The 24,345-nt window shown below is 39.3% G+C and overlaps 1 protein-coding gene across 6 annotated transcripts; it reads right to left on the reverse strand.

Annotated features, from left to right (window-relative positions):
• Positions 1–911: 911 nt before the first annotated feature.
• sf3b1 (splicing factor 3b, subunit 1) lies at positions 912–24,324 on the reverse strand. 6 transcript variants are annotated; one of them, XM_080037553.1, is made up of 24 exons: positions 24,278–24,324; positions 22,107–22,279; positions 21,163–21,264; positions 20,510–20,624; positions 17,958–18,037; positions 17,303–17,515; positions 15,949–16,417; positions 15,470–15,591; positions 14,757–14,954; positions 14,290–14,391; positions 13,501–13,680; positions 12,605–12,691; positions 11,505–11,775; positions 10,543–10,688; positions 9,683–9,829; positions 8,884–9,009; positions 8,389–8,610; positions 6,898–7,080; positions 6,214–6,325; positions 5,410–5,530; positions 4,525–4,656; positions 3,341–3,613; positions 2,412–2,628; positions 912–1,659 (listed from the first exon to the last, which is right to left on the reverse strand). In XM_080037553.1, the coding sequence occupies exons 1-24, from the start codon at positions 24,303–24,305 to the stop codon at positions 1,501–1,503; spliced, it is 3,978 nt and encodes a 1,325-aa protein (XP_079893679.1). In that variant the 5' UTR covers positions 24,306–24,324; the 3' UTR covers positions 912–1,500. The 6 variants fall into 6 exon arrangements, 5 of the variants coding, with proteins under 5 accessions (XP_079893679.1, XP_079893680.1, XP_079893683.1 ...); XM_080037554.1 differs by lacking the exons at positions 21,163–21,264; positions 22,107–22,279; positions 24,278–24,324 and adding an exon at positions 18,403–18,458 and having other exon boundaries at positions 20,510–20,580; XR_013845117.1 differs by lacking the exons at positions 912–1,659; positions 2,412–2,628; positions 3,341–3,613; ... (14 more) ...; positions 15,949–16,417; positions 17,303–17,515 and adding exons at positions 18,403–18,458; positions 19,129–19,187 and having other exon boundaries at positions 17,998–18,037.
• Positions 24,325–24,345: the final 21 nt, after the last annotated feature.

Genomic DNA, 24,345 nt, shown 5'->3' on the forward strand with positions numbered 1-24,345 from the left:
GAAGAAAAATCCAGAATGGTCTCTTAAATTCTTCCAGGGCTGTATTAGCGGAGTTCATAATAAGGTTACAACGCCTACAGCTCTCTCAGCTAATTGTCGTTCGGTCTCCATTACGTCACTATCTCTCCACTCAAACGATGTGAGTAATGACCTCATCGTGAATGAACAAGGCCACCAGACCCCCCCCCCCATTCTCCAAAATCCTTATCTGTATGTTGTGACTATAGCAGGGAGATAGCAAAGAAGCTAGGGCTGCATTCCAATACTTTCCTGCTATTTAGTATGAGTGAAAAAAGATTTAGGGGCTATGTTCCAATTCCAAATCAAATTCTTTTAACTTTCATGCATGCTACATTTCAGGTACCACTTTCTACTTCTTCCATATATACACCTCTAGAAGAAATTAAAGAGACCAGTCTGGATTTTTCTTAAATCTTCATCTCTACATAACTTATTGAAAATGCTCTTTATGACAATTTTTTTTTTTTTTATTGGAATTGGGTAGAAATGTTGTCAGCAGTTTATATTATAAAACCAAAATGTTCATTCTACTCAAACATATGCCTATAAATAGTAAAACGAGACACACTGAACATTAGGAGTGGTCTCAATTTTTTTTCAAGAGCTATATATCGGACAGCTTTCACTTCAGCAAAGTGTTTGAATATTCTGCATTTGTTATGTTTACATCAATGACAATAAAACAATTAAAAAAAGTGTTTCCCCATCAAATTAAAACACACGTGTTATAATACCCATTTAAAATCTGAATTGAAATCTTGACATGCCACATACAATAGTTGTGGGGAAAAAGAGCTACAATTCTGTCTTGTGCTCGTCAAATATTATGTTTTAATTTCAATTCTACGCATATTCCAAGTTGCATTAATAAAGAAATGGAGACATAGATGGACTTTTATACACAAACATTTTATTCGGTTAAATAAAGCAACAATCTAATAAAGAACAGAGGAGGATTGAAACGAAGAGAGTGTGTGTGTGTGTGTGTGCGCGCGTCTGTCTGTGTGTGTGTGTGTGTGTGTGTGGTAAAGGGAGCAATCAGTTCGCACAAAACAAAAAAAACAAACATAATCCAAATATTTAAAACATTGTGATGACTGCTCTGCATTCTTCAATCAAGATCAAGGCTTCTCTTGCCATTCCTTACAGGGGGGAAAAAACACTCAAAAAAGAGTAGAAATAAAAAAATTACATACAAAGACTCTACAACTTGCCCCTTTTCGTTTATTACTCCTAAATCTCATGCTCATATTCACTTTAGGCTCAAATAGACACTTTATGTGCCCGAATAGACACTTACTGTGTTTCTGTGTTGGATTTTAGATGGTGTCTGTCGCGCCCTCACATTCATAGCTAAAAACTTAACTCAATATCAGTCCTAGACCAAGAAATGACAGTGTTTGTAATCGAGTGATATTTGAGGGAGGAGAAAAAAAAGCATAAGGACATTTTTTTTAATATTTTTTTTTTCTTTCATATTTACAGGACGTATTCTAGCTCGGAGCGTGCGTAGCTGTTCTTCTCGTCGTTGTAGACTTGAGGGTAGTGGGCGATTAGAGCGTCCTGGGAGCCGATGTAGATGCTGTTGTAGATCTTCCAGTAGACGTCTCGCACCTTCCTGGCCGGATGAAACAAACCCTGAGAGAGACACAAGGGACAAAACATAAGTTAAGTTACTTTAGTAGTCGATGGTTACATTGAAATTGGTCTTTTCTCATCGCCCCTCTCAAGTTCCCACACTCCAGAGGGGGTCAGAGCGCAGGGTCAGCCATAGTACAGCACCCCTGGAACAGTTTGGGGTTAAGTGTCTTGCTCAAGGACACAATGGTAGAGATGGTGGGCACCGTAGATGTAATAGCAGCCACCACTAGTTTTACTACTAACACACTCCTGTCCGGTGCCGGGGATCGAACCAGCGACCTCATGGTTACTGGGAGGAACCAGAGACCTCATGGTTACTGGGAGGAACCAGAGACCTCATGGTTACTGGGAGGAACCAGAGACCTCATGGTTACTGGGAGGAACCAGAGACCTCATGGTTACTGGGAGGAACCAGCGACCTCATGGTTACTGGGAGGAACCATAGACCTCATGGTTACTGGGAGGAACCAGAGACCTCATGGTTACTGGGAGGAACCAGAGACCTCATGGTTACTGGGAGGAACCAGCGACCTCATGGTTACTGGGAGGAACCAGAGACATCATGGTTACTGGTCGGTCCCCTTTCCAGGGTTAGCTGGGTGATGTGGTGTTTTTATGTTATAGTTTTACGACTAGTACAACTACAGGTATGTAAACAAAAAGGTGCCCATCGTAGGTAGCGACATACTAGTTTACAGAGCCTAGGCTGTTTAATAACATTGGAATTTTTTCAACACACACACACACACCTGTAAGCAGTACTGCAGCATGCGGCAGGGCCCGATAGCGACCCTGAGCCCCTCCAGCGCTCCCATCACGGCCTGGATGACGTGAGGCGACGTCTCAAACACGTTGGGCCACACGTAGTTCAACAGATGGTTCAGAGAGTCTTCACAGCCGAAGCCGTAAACACCCAAAGACATGTGCTGCACCACTGCACTGGCCGTCTGTCTGTGGACCAGGTCTCTGTAACGGGACAGGGAGGGACAGGGACGTTAGGTATACACTAGTAGAAGCGACATGTTTTTGGGCAATAATAGGATAGGAAGTAGGGATGTAAGGGTAAGTTGAATTATATGAATGATTTTGTAATCTAGTTGACTTTATCATATTTTCTTATATATGTTTGTGTTTGTCCTCCATACCATGAAATTATTTATTTTTATTTATTATTCTTTCGGACAATTCCACCAATACACAATTTTCTCTTTCATATCTTCATACATCTTACTTTGTGTTGTCCGAAGGGTGACGGAAGAAGCCAAAGGCTTATCAGGTCCCGCCCCCAAATTATGGTCATGAGTAGTATATAATTAAATGTAATGACTTTTAGTTTAGTTATGTTAAATCGCCTTCCAAAAAAAGAAAAAATCTTAAACATTTAAAAAAAGGACTAGGCCTACGTTGATTGATTTGTCGATTGCTGCCTCTAAAACTCTATAGAATGGGTCGTTCACATCCGTTATGTAAAGTAAACCTGGTCTCCCGCTCATGAGTGCAAATAATAATGATTCATTTAATTTCAAGCGTCTTTGAGTGACCTCCAAAAAAGCGATATATAAATCCTATCAATTATTATTATTTATTTGAATATTCTAATTTCTTCTTTAGGTTAGTTTAAGCCCGTAAAAATGGTATCCTGGACAGCCCTATATTAACCCTGGTCTCCCCCGCTCACCTGTCCATGAGTGCGTCCTCTAGCAGTGGTGTGACGGCGTAGATATAGTCTTTCCCCATTTCCCCGATGTATTCAAACAGGAAGGAGAGCGACTTCAACACTCCATTCTGAACGTTCAGTTCCGGAACACGGTACTCGTTCATCAGCGCGGGTAGAACGGTGAAGGGGGAACAGGTCTCTGCTACTATGGCGATGGCTACTGTCGTACACACGCGGTTCTGACGCTCCTGCACCTTTAAGTTGTTCAGCAGAGTCGCCAGGACGTCGTGGGGGCTGGAGAGGGAAGAGGGAAGAGGGAGGGAAAAAATATGGTTAGGAAAAAAAGAATGGTTTGAATTTTTCACTAGTTTTGAAGTATCGGTGACCAAAACACATCAACAAAACTGTTCTAAAATGATTATATGAGACATGGCTGTACTGTTTTTGATCTTGCTGCATAAAAAAAAGATTATACATATTAATTCTTTGCTAACAATGCCCAGGGACAATCGTATTCGATGATAAATAAATGGTATTGTTATTTTAAAATCAATCATAATGCCACGCAACTCAGTACATTTTTAGTGAAGCATTGGCTCTTGCTATTAAAAGTGTTTTGATTGATGACAGCAGGGACTGGTTTGATTTATAATTTGAATATTTCAAGTTATAAGAAATTACAGGGTTTTTTCAGGTGTCAGTAAGTTAAATTCAAGGCTTTTAAACAATGTAACCAACGGGTGCAGGGTGAGAACAGAGAGGAACTAGATATCCGCTCGGCTAATTCTCATGTTGGTGTTTCTATAGCGACATACTAGCCCTGATGCAACCATGGAGAGGTGGAACAGGCGAGAATGAGTCGCAGGGACTTAGCTATGGTTCACGATTGGTTTAATTGGGTCATTTTCTAACTTAAAGACTTTTCTTTTTGGCTACAATCATTTACAGCTCTGGAAAAAATTAAGAGACCAGTCTGGATTTTTTTCTTAAATTTTCATCGCTACATAACTTATTGAAAATGCTCTAAATGACAATATTCTAATTGTGAACTTGGTAGAAATGTTGTCAGTAGTTTATATTATAAAAACCAAAATGTTCATTCTACTCAAACATATGTACATATAAATGTTTATCAATATGCACTGCCCCCATTTTTTAAACCAATTAAGACTTAAATTAAGATAAATAAAATAATAAAAACTCACCCGATGGCTTTTGCGATGTAACCGAACGTGTTGACGGTGGCTCTGCGGATGGCTTTCTTATGAGCCTTCAGCAGCTCCAGCAGCTCAAAGCAAATCCTCATCCACTCCCTGGCAGACACATACTCTGCTCCTCTGTGACATAGGACAACAAGTCATGAGTTAATAAAAAGCCTTAAAACACACTATAGGAAAGGAATTAGACATTAGAAAATGGATTTAAGAGATGATAAAAAAACTGAGATTTTATTCTTATTTATGTGTGTTGTCTATTTTTTGTATTGTATGTCTTTTAAATGCACCTTGAGTCTAATAATAAAAGTTGATGATGATGATGAAATAGCAAAAAACAGTCAGACGAACTGTGAAACATTTTAAGCAATTGCATTTAAAAAAGGCAATAAAACAAAGTCCGTAAAAAAATAAAACAAAATTGTTTTTTATTTTATTTTTAAGGTAAAAAATTTGTTTTAAAAAGGGGAAACAGCAAAGTCTTCTATTTTTATAAAGAAGAGCTGAGAGTTGCAGTGGACCTTGCATTTTTTAATTTTTGTTTTGTTATTTTTCTCTTATTTCTACCCAAAAAATAATATATATATATATATTAAAAAATAAAAATATATAAAAAATGTGTAGGATGCTGTAATGGGGAACAAGAAAATAGTAAGATAACCTATTTTTGCTCTTTCAATAAAGAATAAAAAATAAAAATACACACTATAATCAGTTATTACACGGCACTTATAAATCCTGTGTTCTGATAGGTCAAATCACTGCATTCTACAGGTGTGTTATTTCCAGTAAGACAGACGGCGTAAGTGCCCTCTATCCAACACGCCACCGGAGCGCCCTGAATCTAAGTGTCTACTGAGGGTTTATGGTACTGACCTGTCAGCGATTCTGCCCACCAGGTCGATGCAGTTCTCCTGGACCTTCTCGTGTCTGTTCTTCAGGATGGGCGTAAGACGAGGAAGTAAGTCTTTGATCGGGGGAGTCATCTTGTGCATTCCTGTAAACCAGAGGAAAATAATTAAATAGTGATACAGGTGTGTCTTTAAAATGAAGGTGACACACTGCAGGTGAATAGGGTAACTTATTTTTTCCCCACTTCAATTTGTATTGGCTTTTTTGCACATACAAAACCACATGTATGCAAGAATACATCTGGATGAATCGGGTAACATTTTAACTAGATGATATCATGACATTTTGCTAGTTGATTACCGACACTAAAATAATGATTTTTGCATTACACTTATGCATGCAAATTTGGCAATATCTCACTAATTATGTGTGAATTTGCATCCCGTTACAAAATAAAAATCTAGCTTTTGGATAAAGCCAGAGTGAAAATAGTTATGTTACTGCCGCGTTTTATTTAAACAAAATTTAAAAAATATTTACAAAAATAGGTTTGTGTCCGTTGCTCCCAGTAGATTGTGTTGGTCTAACACTGAGACCTCGACTGAAAGCAGCAGTTCCTCAAAGAGGAGATTCTTTAGCAAGTAAATATTCACACTGTAGCCACATGCAGGCTTAGTGCTGGGTGTGGATCTTGCATCAAGTACTTTAAATACATTTTTGTGCTTTACAAAAAAACAACTAATGTTGAGATAATGCCCGTTAAAGATGGTTGTATAGGAGAAATAAACAGACACGTGCTTGAAACAATGAGTGATGTAGGAAACGTACCGATAACATTAACGATGGCCTTCAGTGCTCCTAAGATGCTTCCCAACACCTCTGGATATTCTTCTCCTAGATACTCGTACAGCACAACACCCAAATGACCCATCAGCTTTTCCTGTTAAGGACAGACAAGAACATTAGTTAGTTCCAAAATTAAGCTACATACATGTGTCTCTGATTCTGTGTGTCGCCAGTGTTCATTTTGGCAGCATTTCTAATGTAAGTCTTAGGCCATGCCCACATAGCTATTATACATGAAAAATGCCCCAAAATACATATCCAAAACAATTAAAAAATGTATTGTTAGAATAAAACAAAGAAAATCTGTAGATTAATCATTGTGATGATTTGTGTCTGTTGCTCCCAGTAGATTGTGTTGGTCTAACACTGAGACCTCGACTGAAAGCAGCAGTTCCTCAAAGAGGAGATTCTTTAGCAAGTAAATATTCACACTGTAGCCACATGCAGGCTTAGTGCTGGGTGTGGATCTTGCTAACATTTTAGTAGCGTCACGCCACGTCAAAGAAAACAAAAGATACATTTTGGCATTTTTCAAGACATATTCTTAGCTCGTAAAAAAAAAAAGTAAAATAATAAATAAATCTAATAATTTTCATTCACGAAATGAACACTAGGTGTGCATCTGTCTTGTATACTGTGTGTATTAATGTATATGTATAGTTTTACCTCTTGACAAGTCTTCATGACCACTGCTGTGCGTGAGATGAGGTCGGCGGCTTGCTGACGCACTTTAGCCGACTTGTTGTTGAGCCTCCAGAGCACCGTACCACAGATCTGAGGCAGGTACGGCTTCACTCGCTTCCCCAGAGCGTTCACCACCGTGCCAAAGCCGTTCAGCATCACAGAGTCCTGATGGGAACAGGGGAAACGGTTAATAACAATAGGGTCCACTTAACCACACAATAACGTACTGTAAAGATAGGGCTCTTTATACAGGGTCAACTTAACCACACAATAACATACTTTTAAACTTTTCAATTACATTTTATTAAATATTTATGAACATTTACTAAACACTTTTGTTTTACAACAATTGTATAAATTTTAAACTATTTTCAGGAGTTTTTTTTTTTCAAATTTAAAGACTGTTCCCGGAATTTCTCCTCTGGGGATCAATAAAGTAAGTATCTATCTATCTATCTATCTATCTATCTATCTATCTATCTATCTATCTATCTATCTATCTATCTATCTATCTATCTATTTTACGAGGAATTCTTGCACGTTTTACAACAGACAGTGTAGTCAGTGATACCCGGAGGGAAATTACAGTTTGTTACAGTCGCTCCAATTTATAATAGAGTAGATTTGTGTCCGTTGCTCCCAGTAGATTGTGTTGGTCTAACACTGAGACCTCGACTGAAAGCAGCAGTTCCTCAAAGAGGAGATTCTTTAGCAAGCAAATATTCACACTGTAGCCACATACAGGCTTAGTGCTGGGTGTGGATCTTGCATTAAGTACTTTTTTTTGGCTTTATGCTATAACAAATATAAACAAAATTACAAAAATTTATTTTGACAACACATTCTCCAGAATTGCTGACAACCTTAAATATCTGTGCCTCTAACCTCTGTCATTTTTATTTTCAAGTGATCCTACACTAATTAAAACACTTGAATATGAATACTATAACTGTTCTGAAAAGCACCAAATCCCTTCACACTTTACATTTAATATATCCACCCCTCACTTTATTATTATATTTCTTTCTTTCACCTTTTTTTCTACAGACAAGTTATTAAGAACAAGTAATTTAAAATGGCGCCCCCCCCCCATACCCTTTGTAATGTTCCTGTAAGCTCATTCTAAAAAAGTCTTTAAAAAAATAAAAAAATAAAAAAAACTGAACTATTTAAAATACACCCTCACCTCTTTAGTCTGTTCCTGTAAACTCATTCTTAGAAATAAAATAAAATGAAATAAAATAAAATGAAATAAAATAAAATAAAATAAAATAAAATAAAATAAAATAAAATAAAATAAAATAAAATAAAATAAAATAAAATAAAATAAAATAAAATAAAATAAAATAAAATAAAATAAAATAAAATAAAATAAAATAAAATAAAATAAAATAAAATAAAATAAAATAAAATAAAATAAAATAAAATAAAATAAAATAAAATCTGCTACACTATTTTAAAATGTGCCCTCACCTCAGTGGTCTGTTCCTGGAAGGCGTAGAGTATTCCGTCTATCAGCTGTTCCTCTAGTTTGTGGTCGATGTCGGCCGCTCCGAGGTTTCCCATGATCTTCTCGATGGTTTCCATCACCATCTTCCTGTACTGCTCCGCCTCGTCCTTCAGGTCGTCTACGATACGGGAAATGATCTCTGCCGCGCCCACTTTGTTCGCCAGCTCCACCGTGGTGTCAACCAGCTGTTAAAGATGGACAGAAACCGTTTATTAGACATGTGCTTAAGTATTAGCAGCTTTGAAGCCTCGGTAGCTAAACAACCATCAACAGACTTGTCTTATAAAGCATGGAAAAATGCTAGGGCCCGACCAATTTAATCGGCCGATTATAGCATCTCGGAATAATCAGCATCAGCAAAATGGCATGTTTTTTTATATATTTTTTTAAATAATTATAATGCCACAATCTTAACAGCACAAGTCCAGTAAACTAAGTGTTGTTGTGTGTTTGCTGACCTGTCTGTAGTTGCGTCTGTCCAGAGCCATCCTGTGCTGCCAGAAGTGTTTGAAGAACGGCGGCAGGATCTCAGTCTTGATGTAGTTCGCCTCCACACCGTCAGTTCCACAACACTGCTTCACCACCTGTTAGAAGAAATAATAACAACACAAAAACACAGGTCAGAAATGGGAAAAAATTAGCTGAGGACATCAAGAAGTTTTCAGGGTGATTGTAGCCGGGGCTTTGTTGTAAAAGCCATACTAATGTCCTCCCTCTTCTATCCATCCATCCATCTATCTATTGTAACCAACGGGTGCAGGGTGAGAACAGAGAGGAACTAGATATCCGCTCGGCTAATTCTCATGTTGGTGTTTCTATAGCGACATACTAGCCCTGATGCAACCATGGAGAGGTGGAACAGGCGAGAATGAGTCGCAGCAAGCTAGCTATGGTTTACATTCACTTAGTCTTATATACTATGATACTCTTATTTTTTTCTGTGTTCTATCATTATAAAATCGCTATTATAATATAATGAATGAGGTTTTTCTTCCCTCAGTCTTCCCTTGGCCCAGCTGTCCTGTTAATCCTAACCCTACATTTTACCATGCGTGATGTCACATATGGGAAAATGTAGGGTTAGACAGTGAGACCATAAAATACTCTTTCTGCCTTTTCTCAGGCTAGGATGATCCGATTTCTAAACTTTTTGCACATTTATTCTACATAGGATCTCAGAGTTCAATACACCTTCATATTTCCACCGGTGAAGTAGGTCTTTAACTACATTTAGTACCGTTACACTGTCTCTCTTACCTTGAGCACAATCTTCTTCATCTCCTCGTCTGGAGACTGGAACTCTCTGATGAGGATGAGCATCACCTCCCTGGTGTAGTAGTTTGCGTATTCAGCGTCCATCAACGGGATCAGGTAACCGATGGCTTTCAGGAAAGCAGCCAGACCCTGGGAAGGAAGAAAGAAAATGTTAATACACACATTAGACTTAAAAAGGTACAGTGTGTAATAAAGGTGTATTCAGCAGCATCTAGTGGTGATATTCTAGATTGCAATGCTACGACTCTACCCCTCTCTTTGGGGAGAATTTACAGAAGCTGCGGTGGCCTTCAAGGACAAGAAGCTATAGTTACTAAAGATGGCATCATCCACCACTGCCTCAAGTCTTCCCACAATATCAAGTGATGAAGTGAAGATGTATTTAGTTATTTATTCTATAGTACTTCCTCTTCTTCTTGGTCTTCCAACAGGTGCATTTCCCCAGGACGCCCACTATATATAAAAACATGTAAGGCCGTTGCGTTTGTCCATTCTGTGCTACTGTAGAAACATGGCGGCGCAACATGGCAGCTGGCCTAGCTCCTATGTAGATATAAAAGGCTCATTCTAAAGTAATTTAAAAAATAAATAATTTTCAAGCAAGGATACAGTAATTAAAAAATACTTGTGGATATCATGGTCACACATGGGAAAATGTAGGGTTAGACAGTGAGACCATAAAACACTCTTTCTGCTTTTTCCTCAGGCTAGGATGAACCGATTTCTAAAATTTTTGGACATTTATACTACATAGGATCTCAGAGTTCAATACACCTCATATTTCCACCGGTGAAGTAGGTCTTTAAGCTACTTTTTGCATATTTTCTTGAGCGATGTCTCACCTTTCCTCTGTGCTGGCGGATTCCCTTCCAGAGGGGCTTGAGGACGGAGTCAAAGGACTCGATACCGTACGGCGTCGCGGCTTCAGCCAGGGCAGCGATGGCCAGAGCACTGATGGTCCTCACCTTCTGCTGCTCATCCACCAGACCTGCAGAACGAACACAGACACACACACACACAGACAGTCAGGGGGTTTGAAGACCATTAAAAGGTGAAGTGAGTGATATATTTATGTTAATATACGTGTTGAATTGCTCTATATTCATATACACAGTCAGGGGTTTGAAGACAATTCATTCTAGATTGTATTTGATTAATTTAGGACCGTCATTGCAAAATACTAGAGTGATAGATAATCTTCCTGGGGTTCAAACTTAAAATGTATATCACAAACAATCACACGTTTGACATTGTCATACAAAATGGACAATATGAAGATGACTAAAAACATCAGAATAGGTCAAAAAAAATATTGTAAATATATATATTTTTTAAAGATTATCAAAAAAAATACATAAATTATTAATAACAAAAATCAATTTGAATTGATCTGTTGATTTGTGTCTGTTGCTCCCAGTAGATTGTGTTGGTCTAACACTGAGACCTCGACTGAAAGCAGCAGTTCCTCAAAGAGGAGATTCTTTAGCAAGTAAATATTCACACTGTAGCCACATACAGGCTTAGTGCTGGGTGTGGATCTTGCATAAGGTACCTTCAATACATTTTTGTGCTTTATGCTATAACAAAGATTTAAGACATGAGAAAAAAAACAGACATAGGAGCTCTAGGAAAAATAGTAAATATGACAACTTAAATATATTTGTTTGTTTTAAGATTTTTTTTTTCTTTTTCTTCAATTTATTAGACAGTTTGGAGAGACAGATTAAATGGGGCAAAGAGGGGGAATGACATGTAGAGAACGACCCAAAAAATAAAAAAAAGTAGCCCCAAAATATTAACTAACCGTGTTCAATGATCTCGACCAAGCTCCTGAGATGGGGCAGAATGGCGCAGCCCATGAGGATGGCTATCTGCTGGACGATCTTGATGCCCGTGTGTCTGGCCTGCCACGACTTCTTGCTCTTGCACACGGCCTTGAGGAAAGGCAGCAGCGAGGGGATTCCCAGAGCGGACGCCACCACAGCGAAGGCTCGGGCCGTGGTGTTTCTCACGTACTCGTCCATGTTGTCGATATCCGGTCGCATTGTGGAGATCATCGTGGCCAAACCGGCGGCCTGGGAGGAGGGGACGGCAACAAGCAAGGGTCAAAAATACTATCCTGAGATATTTTTTAATAACATTTCTAATCAAAACACTTCAAAAACACTCACTAATTTGAGACAAGGGTCAAATATCTCAAATGATTTAATAAAATGAGACAAATTCTAAATTAAACGTTTTAAAAAGGTGGGATCAGCGATTCTGTAAAATGCTTGTTGTCAGAATCACTTATTATTCATATTGTGTGTGCTGAAAAAAAATCCAGTGATATACAGCCTGGGCTCTGTAAACCTTTGGGCTTGTTGCTAGCTACTGAGCCCCCTTGTTTACAGAGCCTAGGCTGTTTAGTAACACTGGATTTCTTTGTGGGAGGAGGAGATATTACCCAATTTTGACAAAAAAGTTATTTCAACAACAAGTGATCACCAGAATCACTGACTAAAAATAAAAGGTAGACTTTAATAGTTTGCATGCCATTATTAGAAATTAAAAGCTACTTGTTTCAATTCAAAGTACACCGTCTAGAAATATGTATCTGTCATAACAATGGCAGTGATTAACATCTATAAAAAGCTTTGAATAAACTGTCAGTGTGTATTTTATGTGATTGTTACCAACGGGTGCAGGGTGAGAACAGACATGCATTGAGGACAGGTCTGCTAGCTCTCGTGTTGGTGTTTAATCTAGCGAACGACTAGCCCTGATCTGACCATGGAGGGGTTGAACAGGCGAGAATAGTTCGCAGGGAGCAAGTGTAAGTGTGTGTGTGAGAGAGTGAGTGAGTGAGTGAGTGATACATATAGTTTTTTAATTAAAAGTACTTTTTTTATTTTATTATTTTACCTTTGCCAAGTTAGAGATGATTTCTCTGCCTTCCACTCTGGCGTAGTAATCCTCATCAATCAGCAGAGGCTCAATCACCACCAGGATCTGCACACAAATAAAGGGTAAGTACATTCAGTAAGTCATTTTCAAGGGCACAATCCAATAAAATGTATTTACTACTTTAATTTCGGTCACTTTTCACATGTAATATTTTTGTCCGTTGCTCCCAGTAGATTGTGTTGGTCTAACACTGAGACCTCGACTGAAAGCAGCAATTCCTCAAAGAGGAGATTCTTTAGCAAGTAAATATTCACACTGTAGCCACATACAGGCTCAGTGCTGGGTGTGGATCTTGCAATAAGTACCATAGTTTTTTTTAAATTTTTTATGTAAGAAACATAATTATTTTTTTTATAGTAGAAGGACACTGGCTTTCACACATTTACAATGATGATGAGTTTAAAAAGTACATACAATGAAATATGCAGAATCACACAATGTATTGTAGGTAACTTCCACACTGTATACAATAATGTGTCGAACTATAGAAGCACAATATAGAAGACATTTTTAAATCGTAAATAAGCGCAAATAGGCTTTCCCTCATTTGCAGTGACTAGAGTTTTTAAGAACATACAGTAAAATATTCTGAATCACACAAGGTATTGTAGTATTTAATCTCCACACTATAAGTTAATGTATGGAACCATGAAAGCAGGAGGTTTTGAATCGAAAATAAGCGCATATCTTTTTTTTTTTTAAGATATTTTTTTTGGCATTTTTATGCTTTATTGATAGTGTAGAGACAGAGTTGAAATGGGTCAGCTGCTGGCCGAGGCCCATGGGGGGGACGCCCTACCAACTGAGCTAAGGGCACCCCCATAAGCGCATATCTTTCACAGTAAGAGCCTTACCTTGTGTACGTATGGTCGGACCAGGTCGTCCAGTTTGTAGAGGATTCTGTCGATGACTTTGACCAGCAGATGGCGCTCCTGGTCTTCCAGCGTGGGAGACATGAGCAGGGGAAGGATCTGGTTGAACAAGGGCCCGGCTCCAAACTCACGGGCTTTATCCGTGATCTGACGCAGAGCAGCCTAGGACGAAAGACAAGAGAGAAATGGGTTGAAATTTACAGTGGACAGAGCCGACTTTAGTGTCGAATTTTAGTATTCAAATTGGCTTTAAGGCTTAAAAATAAAATCTCAGCATTTGTCAATATACAAGCTCAAAATCCTGTAATTTAACTACATTTCAGCCTAGGACAGGACAAGAGACAGTATGATTTATAAATGATATGGAATGCGGCCACAAGAGAAAATTGGTTTAAAATCTACATTGACGGAGATGTAAAATTGTAGTATTCAAATTAGTACTTTAAAAATAACGTTGGATAATAATGAACAGTGCAAGCCTATTAGGAAGTACAAATAACTTTACATATTAATTAGTCACATGGACTGAGGCAATTTTAGTTTCAAAAGATGGTGATTTTTGTCCGTTGCTCCCAGTAGATTGTGTTGGTCTAACACTGAGACCTCGACTGAAAGCAGCAGTTCCTCAAAGAGGAGATTCTTTAGCAAGCAAATATTCACACTGTAGCCACATACAGGCTCAGTGCTGGGTGTGGATCTTGCATATGTTTATTATTAAGGGTTCAATTAAGGTTATTAAGGGTTCAAAGTGAGTAAGTAATATTGACCAACCTTTCTCATGGGCGGAGTTCCATTTTTGATCTTGAGAAGCAGCTTCATGATCTTCCTTTCTTTCTGCTCCTCGGGGCTGAGGGTGGACTCATCCACTTCCACCTAACACACACACACACACACACACACACACACACACACACACACACACACACACACACACACACACACACACACACACACACACACACACACACACACACACACACACACACACATAGAACCTTAGACGGAACCAATATCCAGCAGTGGATTTGACGGTTTCATTACTGTATGTATGCGTTGCAGATAACTTTCACCTACGTCAGGATGGATCTGTATGCATGTACCTATGTTATTTCTATTTTCATATTTGCATCTACTTTTTCAATGATAGTATTGTTGTGTCTTAGCCCTATTTAGTTTGATTTTGTTCATATATAAAAAATAAAAAAGTATATATATATACACATTTTTCTTTTACTCACCAGAAGTTTGTCAAAGTACTGTATGTCGTCTGGCTTGAGGAATGGGAGGTTCCCTGACGGCTGGTCGTTCATCTGCTTGGTGGTGCGGTCCTCTACCTGCATGTGGAAGCCCGTCATGCCTCCGATGGGAGTGGGCGTAGCGGAGAGTTTACGGGCCGGTGTGCGGATCGGTACGTAGCCCGCTGGTGGAGGCAAGACCTGGGGAGAAGAAAAAGAGAAACATACTGTCAGTACTGGGACTACTATTAAAAAATATTTACTTTTGCGACTAGATAATTAGATAAATTGCTATATTTTATATTATTTTTTTTACAATTAGAATAAAAACTTTATTGTCTTATTATAACATACTAAAAGATTACATTTAGCTTCTAAAGGTGCATAAGAAAAAAGTAACAGAAATCCAGACAGCATTCAACAAATAAATATTGTAATTTTTTGCTGTATTTCTTGTATGAAAGGTGCAACGTTTATTGATATTATTAAATGCAATGCAAACCTTGAATCCTTCTGCAAGTATTTCTGTCTAACATTTTATCCTACTCATGCTTTTTTGACTAGAGAATGTAATGCATTAAAGACCTTGTCATGTCTATGTCTATTTTAATGTTAAGCTTGTAATGAGAGCATGTAATCTTTTGAGCTGCATTTCTTGTATGAAAAAAACTATCCAAATAAAGTGTATTATTATTATTATTGAATGCGTTAAAGACCTTGTATCCTTCTGGGAACATGGCGTCCAGCTCATCGTCTGTTAGTGGCCTGTTCCTCTCGTCTATCTCTCTCTCCCACCTCCAGGCCTGCAGCTGCTCCGGGGTCATGCTCATCAGGTGACCTGGGGGAAAACACAGGAGGAAACTGGTTTAAAAACGCAGTCAAAAAGTCTCTTAAAAAAAATTAGGATGTGATTAAGTCGCTTTTAATGCTAGCAGGGAAAGTCATAATGGTTAAGTAGTTCGGTGGATGACCCTCACTCTATTTCCATGTGTAAATCCCTGATCTCAGAGGTGGTGATTTGTGGCAAAACTTTAGACACTATCAATGGAAGGAATGGTAAGAAATGTGTAGGGGTTTGAATATCCATGTGATTAATATAGGATTATTTTGGAGGATGTTGCTTAAATAATACAAGGAACGAAAACCGACAACAGTAGCAAAGTACCACACAACAATAGTAACGCCCTATGCATACCTGGTGTTGGGGTGGCCATGTTCATAGCTGGCGTTCCAATGGGAGTTTTCCCTGGTGTGAGTAGAGGGGTTGAGTTGCCCCCCTGACTGGCTGGTGTTTCATCCCACCTGGACTTTCTCTTACTGGCCCCCGGTGTGGGCGTCTCCCCTACGGACTCGTCCCCTCTGTCTGTACGGGGCGTTTCTGCCCAGCCACTGCCATGCCCGGGGGTCTCTCTCTCTGTTTTGGGGGTCTCGTCCCAGCGGTTCTTGCGTACGCTGCCCGTAGCTGCTCCGTGTCCGGGCGTGGTATGGCCAGGGGTACCGTCCCGCCCGGGGGTAGCAGCGCCCGCCGGAGTGTGACTGGGAGTGGGGTCCCACATGCGGGTACTGGGGGTGGCTCCGGGGGTCTCGCTGCCTTTAGAGCGGCCGGGGGTCTCGTCCCATCGGCTGTTTGATGGTGTGTGTGCAGGAGTGTGTCCTGGAGTTTGCTACGGACAAGAAACAAAAGGAAATATCACATTAAAACACGAGTGGGAAAATCCACTATTTCAAAAATAGTTGTTCTCTGTTGCCTCATATTACAAAGTTACACTAAACTTAATACTTATGAGCAATAGGACATATTTTCCCACCCATTCTAAGGCACTTATTAGCTACGAGGGACTTTCAGTTTTTGCTGCAGTCCTAAAACTTGGCTAGTTTGCCGTTTGCTGTTTGGGAAGCGAGTGAAAGAGATTACCTCATGCATGGCCATGAGGTAATGTATTCATGTGTGACCGTCAGTTTAATAACGGTAATATGACGATAGTGAAGCAAATTAAAGTTTGATTTAGTAGCGTTCATAAACACAGGCTTTTCCCATCTGCCAGACGTAAATCGTTTGGTCTGACTTGGCAAGATTCACACCCGAGCACAGACATTGATAATAATATGAAAATAAAAATGTTTTCAGTGATGGTCTCGTTTGCTGAACGGACATTTCTACTCATCAGCTGAAAAAATTGACTGTTTCATTAATATTTAAAAGTTATTGGTATTCTTTTTAAGTCAATCATAATGCACCAAGTTATTTGTGTTTTTACTATTTTTATTGTTATTTTATTCCAGGTTGGAATTAAGAGACCACTCCAATTGTTCAGTGTCTCTTGTTTTACTCTTTATAAGCATATGTTTGAGTAGAATGAACATTTTGGTTTTTATAATATAAACTACTGACAACATTTCTACCAAATTCACAATACAAATACTGTGGATTAGAGCATTTTCAATAAGTAATGTAGAGATAAAGATTTAAGAAAAATCAAGACTGGTCTTAATTTTTTCCGGAGCTGTATAATTAAAATGAAAGTAGTAGTAATCATTGGGTGTCCTACCTCATTGGGGTTGTCAGCCTGGTCCCAGCTGGACATCTTTTTGGGTGTGGAGTTGGAGGGCGTGTCTGCATCTTTCTTTTGGTCGTTCTCTGCCGTCTGGTCCCAGCGACGTTTGCGTTTGGCGGCGGCAGCAGCTTGAGACGCGGCCGAACCGTTGGTGACTTTCAGGTCCCCAGTTTTGGCCTTCTCCGCCATCTGCGAACGAATCTCCCTCTAAAAAGGCAAAAAATGACAAAAGAAATTGTCAGAAATAATTATACAAATGCGCAGAAGAAAGGATTAACATCTGACAATATTTGGAAATAGTTAGCAGTGAAACAGGGGTAGTAAGAAAATATCAATTAACTAAAATATTGCGATATGTTATTATGTGATACTGTACACTTTGAAGCGCTGTATTGATATTTTATGAATAGTTTAAATGACAGTAGTTGTGTGTTGTATTTAAGCCTCCGACCACTAGTTAGCAACAGTTTGTGTATAACTGCGTGTTATTTATGCTATGAGAGTTTCTAAAAATAGACTTTTATAAAATAAAATTGAAATAATAATGAAAAAGGGATTGGGATATGTATTTTATCACCAGATTCTTGCCAGAACACAGCCCTAGCTTGCAGTCCATGTCAATTTAAAACAGTGTGTAGTCTTCCCTTACCTCCTCTTTGGACAAGTTCTGCTCCAACATGACGTCCACGTACGACCTGACCTGCAGCTTTGGGTCCGGCGTTTTGCCCCCTGCGCGAAAGAGCACGAACAAGAACAGAGGACACTCATAAGTCCAGGCTCCAGGGACCCACGTTGATACAAAACACACAGCAAGCACATACACACAGCCAGCTAACCCTCACTCTCTTTACCAACACATTAACTTACGCTCCTGTATTTTCTTTTTCTCTCTTTCTTTTTAAACTAAACAAAATCTTCTGAATAACATAGGAATATATCTCTCTTACATACATACAGTCATAGCATTCTAGTGAAAAACAAGCAGATACATAGAGAGAAGAGCTGTGGTTGAGCTGTGGTGATTTTCTTTAAAGAAGTTTATAGCCATCACTGATGCACTGGGTCCAGGGGTCTGTGCTCTTCAGTATACGTACACTTTCAGTGCCAAGGGTCCTTCTGCAGTCAGAACTTCAACCGGCAGAAAAGAAGCCTAGAAAATGTCTCTTTACCATTAGTAACACTTTGGAAAAGGGTTTGAACTCACACACAACAGTATACCACCTGTGTTTGCATTGATTTATGATTGATGGCACTCAGAGAAAAAAATAAAAAAAGTATCTTCTTGGGGGAGGAGGGGCGGGGCATAAGCAGAAAAATAAACTAAAAAAAATATAATTCATCTAAGTATAGACCCTTTGGTTCAGATTCTAGAATGTAAAAATGAAGTCAAGTTTATAAGGCTATATCTGATCTGGGAATGACATAACTACAGGTTAAAAAATCTGCTTCTTTGGCATTTAAATGCAAAAATAAGGGGAAAATATAATGGTGAATTATCCAGGCCAATTGGGAGAAATTTGACAATGCGACATGCCAGAGCCAGCATTGGTTACTATCCAATCATCAATCATTTAGATCTTGACTTCCTTATCGGCAAAAAGCTAACTGGCTAAAAAAGGAAAAAATATGTAATTTTTCTCCATTGTAATTGAATGGAGAATTGCGTCTAAAATTTCATGGGGGCTTGATAAGTCAAAATAAAAACTAACTTAAGAGGCTTTTTGGGGGGGGTTGAGGTATGAAGTAGCTTGGGCTGCCTCGGACCCTGACCAAAAACTGACCAAAACAGTGCACAGCTTTCTGTGTTCCCCATAACCTACACAGGACGAGTTGCTGCACCCTTAACAGAGTGCAGTACAGGACTGGCAAAGCAGTACTGCTGTAGGAGAGAAATTAAGGACAGTTAGTATGGGCCTGTGGTATTGCTGAACACAATTTTTTCTTGATAACATATTTCTATTTTACAGAGAGGGTTGTAAAATAGAAATATATTTTTTTAACACAACAATTTTTTTTTTTTTTTCACAAAGAGCTCTGTCTGTCTGTGTCTGTCTGTGTCTGTCTGCCTGTGTCTGTCTGCCTGTCTGTGTCTGTCTGTCTACATGCAGGCTTTAGATACGCCCTATACCTACAGACCAAATCCTGAAGCTCTCAGGGTATTTTAGCTCATGTTGGCATGGGGGAGTGAAAATGCAATAAATTTTTTTTAAATAAATACTAGACTAGTTGTCTCATAATTAATTACTGCATGTCGCTAGACTTTTGCCTTTTCCAGGCACACTTTTAAGGTCTTGCAAAACTATACAAATGCTTAATTTGTTATGATAAGCTATTTAAACTCCATAAGCCTGCATTTATAAACCTCAGATATGTAAGAAAGACTGGCTTCATTTTCATATTTTATTCAATTTGACAAGCCAACAGAGGTGGTGTCAAAATTGTCACATGACACTTAAATTACAGTCCAGACAAAAGTGAATTTAGGATGACAAATGAGCCCTAATTTACAGATTAACTTTATGAATTAAGCTCTTAAATGCATCTAATTGACTGCAACCAAAGTAACCTAGCGTAAAATTCTCTCCACTGCTTGCCAAACGGACATGTATTCTTCCCTTCCCGCTGCACTGTCCCATAATAATCTAGTCTGACGCTCACATGGGATTGTTAACCCTTCGACACACACACAACCCAATCTGCAACCCATGTTTATTAGGTGATCTACCCCCATTTTGAGCACTGAACACCTAACCACCTCTCCCTTACTGAAAAACGTGGTAACCTTACATTAGGGTCTGACTTTATTTAGATTGCAAACACACCGGGAAAAAAAGCCTAGATGTTGCACACTAAAATCAATCAAAGACAATAGAATTTTCCAAAACCATGAGCCCACACTTTTTGAGATATTGATACAAATGTAGTTCATATACATTCGGAAGGAAAAAACATACAATGACACAAAAAAATTAAATTCTTGAGACCACAAAAGGATTGACCACAGGGAAGGCATGAAGTCTGGGAGGCAAGTTATTGCATTGTGGTCGAAGGGTTACACAGCATAAATACGGTTGTGTGAAACCATTTTGGCATTTGGTCATGGGGGGGGTCACACACAGACAGTGAACCGTGAACAAGGGGGGGGGGGGGCAGGAGGAAATGGGGAAGGCGTAATGAAGAGAATAAATAAGAAATATTTACCGTCTGCGAAAGGGTCGAGGCGCTCCGGGGAGATGATCATGCGTCTGCGCTGGGCTTTGTATTCATCCTCACGGTCGGCGATCTTCGCTGTACGGTGCTCCGCAAAGGGGTCGTACTGGGGAAGGAAAGACAGCGTATAGAGTTTAAGTAAATTGCTTCCTGGGAAAGGAAGATTTAGGGTAGAGAGTGTAAGTGTATTGCTAAATCAAAATATCTGTAAATTGCTGAAAGGAACAAAATAAAAAAAATTAAAATATATATATATATATTTGTGGTACGGTTGTCCATGTGTACACGTTTAAGCCCTGGGTAAACTGTAAATGTTTAATTGTTTTTAATAAGTTTTAGAAAATAGTTTCAACGTTTTTTGGAGACAGGTATTCATTTTTCTTCAAAAATAACAAACTATTTAGAGATTTTGTAGTTAGTCTGCATGTAGTGAAAGATATCCTTAAGATTAGTGTTACCAGAGTTGACGAGAACTATGATTGTAGTTACTGTCAGTAAGTGCAATAAAACCTTTGCAAGTAAAAGCCTGACTCACAAGCTCAGCATGCGAGTCCTGCATGTGAGCAGCTAAAGTTGCAGACATCTAACCGCTTAGAAATATTTCTTAACCCCTAAATTTGTGGCACAATAATTCTAACGCATACCTGTTCGTCTGACTGTGGAATGGCGTTGAGTATCGCCACTGGAGCGTGGTACCCGGGTTTCTTCTGTCCCAACAAGCTGGTGGTTGTGTCTTCTTCTTCATCCTGAGGGGAAAACGGAGACAAAATGGAGTCTAGTCAAATCTCACCAAAACGGCAAGACTCTCCCAGCTCAGATGCAACAGGCAAGGTGGAGCAATCAAGCTCCCAAAGACAAATGGTGGTACTGGATATGTATTGGTGAAGATATACATCAACAAAGAGAAAAATATACGAAGTCTTCCACAATATTCAGTGTCTAGCATACAGACATGTTCGCCAATGGTTCCACAGTCTGACATTGATATTAAAAAGGTGCAGTGTGTAATAATGTTTATTTTAGGAGGTATCTAGTGGTGAGATTCTAGATGTCAACGCTCCCTTGCCAACGGCTCCTTTTTGGGGGATTTACAGAAGCTACGGTGGCCTTCAAGGACAAGAAGCTATAGTTACTAAAGATGGCATCATCCACCACTACTGCCGCAAGTCTTTCCACAATATCAAGTGATGAGGTGAAGATGTATTTAGTTATTTATTCTATAGTACTTCTTCTTCTTCTTGGTCTTCCAACAGCTGCATTTCCCCCAGGACGCCCACTATGTATAAAAACGTGTAAGGTCGTTAAGTTTGTCCGTTCTGAGCTACTGTAGAAACATGGCGGTGCAACATGGTGGCCCCAGCGCCTACTTCCTATATAGATTAAAAAAAAAGCTCACTCTAATGTATTTGATATATTTTCAAGCAATTATGAATTAAATTTTCCATTTCCAAGTCTGTTCTGAAAAATGTCAATAAATTCCACACACTGCACCATTAAAAAAAAATACACATCTTTTTGTTGTGCTCCATACCATGTACTATGGTCGAGAGCCGTAAATAAATGAATTAAATTAAATAAAAACACTCACTTCCTCCTGTTCGTTGGCGGCGATGGAGGTGACGTATCCGGCGAAGCGACTGTCTTTGCCGCCGTAGATTTCCTGGTCGAAGAATCCGGTGGAGTCGAGGCCCACGCCCTGGTCCCCCTCCTCCAGCAGCGTGGCCTTCATCCCCTGGATCTCCAGGATCTGAGCCTCGATGTCTGCCGGGAAATAAACACACGAAGAAGAAGAAGAGGGTGAGAAATGTTTCAGGGTGTGTTGGAAAAGCCCTACTAACGTCCGACTCATACTAAAAGCCCTACTAACGTCCGACTCATACTAAAAGCCCTACTAACGTCCGACTCATACTAAAAGCCCTACTAACGTCCGACTCATACTAAAAGCCCTACTAACGTCCTACTCATACTTAAAGCCCTACTAACGCCTCAATGTCTGCCGGGAAATAAACGCACGAAGAAGAGAGGGTGAGAAATGTTTCAGGGTGTGTTCGAAAAGCCCTACTAACGTCCTACTCATACTAAAAGCCCTACTAACGTCCTACTCATACTAAAAGCCCTAGTAACGTCCTACTCATACTAAAAGCCCTACTAACGTCCGACTCATACTTAAAGCCCTACTAACGTCCTACTCATACTAAAAGCCCTACTAACGTCTTACTCATACTTAAAGCCCTACTAACGTCTTACTCATACTTAAAGCCCTACTAACGTCCGACTCATACTTAAAGCCCTACTAACGCCTCAATGTCTGCCGGGAAATAAACACACGAAGAAGAGAGATGTTTAAGTGACAAGATGGCGGCAGCTCAGCACTCTACAACTCTTTTTGGGCGTTGTATGCTTTATTAGACTGATTTGGAGAGAGAGAGGGCAATGACATGCAGAGAACGACCCGGGCTGGATTCTAACCCGGGTCTGCTGTGAAGAGGACAGAGCCGCTATGGTGGGTGGGCGCTCTAACAACTACAAGCTTTTTTTTAAATCCCACAATGAGCATTTTATCTCGTTTTAACTGCATGCGATGGCTATGAGTGTATGATGCAGAATGTGAGTATGAGTGAAATTGCATGAATGCATTATTTATTATCTATTTGTATTTGGGTGCTAAAGTCCAACTAAATGTCTTTGTATGTGTTGTACAATGACAAAGAGTCTCAAATCTAATCTACAGTTAACAAACATCTGACTACGCAGTAGAAGTGATAAAAGCTTCTGGCTTCTGCTAAAGACGCTAGACAAAAACGAAATTAAAATGAACTTTGTAATCAATGACTATTTGCTCCCTTTTCTTCACCAAATAGTGAGAAATACAGTGTAGTATCTTATCAATATGTTCTTGGGACATATTTCCGCAAATCCGTGACATTTTGAGGTGGCTGCTCTAAGAAAAGTGATCCAATAGTTTTCATAATCACATTGCAGAAGCCATTATGTAATTGTCCTTACGTCATAAACACCAGTTTGGAATGTATCCTTGTCAACACAAAATATTTACAAGTTCCTCAGAAGAAGTCACAAGGAATAGGACTAATGTACAGTGATTTAAATGCTTATGTTTACATTGTTTGAGTTTAACTGAATACTTGCACAACACTTGGATCACAAACATGCGAAGAGGCGACACGTTACTATACAGGAGGGAGGGGGAAAACAAAATCCTTTTTAGGGGCCCTGCGCTTAATAAAATACACATTATTATCTTTGTTAGTGAATTAAATGACTTTGTTTAAGACTGATTCGATAGCGATATAGTTACACACCTAGCTACATAGCCAAACATTACAATGGACGTTTGTGTAACGTGCTGTTAAATAAAGCTAACGCCATAACAACAATTAAGCGCCAGTCAAAAGGTGATTAGATAGAGATAACTACACGAAAAAGCAATTGCATGGTGATTTAATTGACCACATCGATGAATATAGTCGCTAAATGGCACAAATTTCCATTAAAAGGATTATAAGCGGAAAATAGGTCGTTAGCTCTCAAGCTAATGGAGCTAGCTTCCAGCGCCATTATCTGCATGCTCCGCGTTGCGTCGTAGCAAGGCCCGCTGCTTTATCCCCCTTTAATCAGCTAATTACTGTAACATTATGTATTCCAGACATTGCAACGTGTACTACAAAATTTCCTGTTGTATATTCTTGTCAAAACTAACCGAAAACATCCGCGGTTTAATTGATTTTTAAGATAATTTACCTTCGTGCGTTTTGGCGATCTTCGCCATTTTGGTGCTGGTTTGTTCGACTGACACACCGGAAGTGCGT

The sequence above is a fragment of the Ammodytes marinus genome (genome assembly GCF_949987685.1).
Source record: "Ammodytes marinus genome assembly, chromosome: 12".
In the NCBI taxonomy this organism is placed as follows: Eukaryota; Metazoa; Chordata; class Actinopteri; order Uranoscopiformes; family Ammodytidae; genus Ammodytes; species Ammodytes marinus.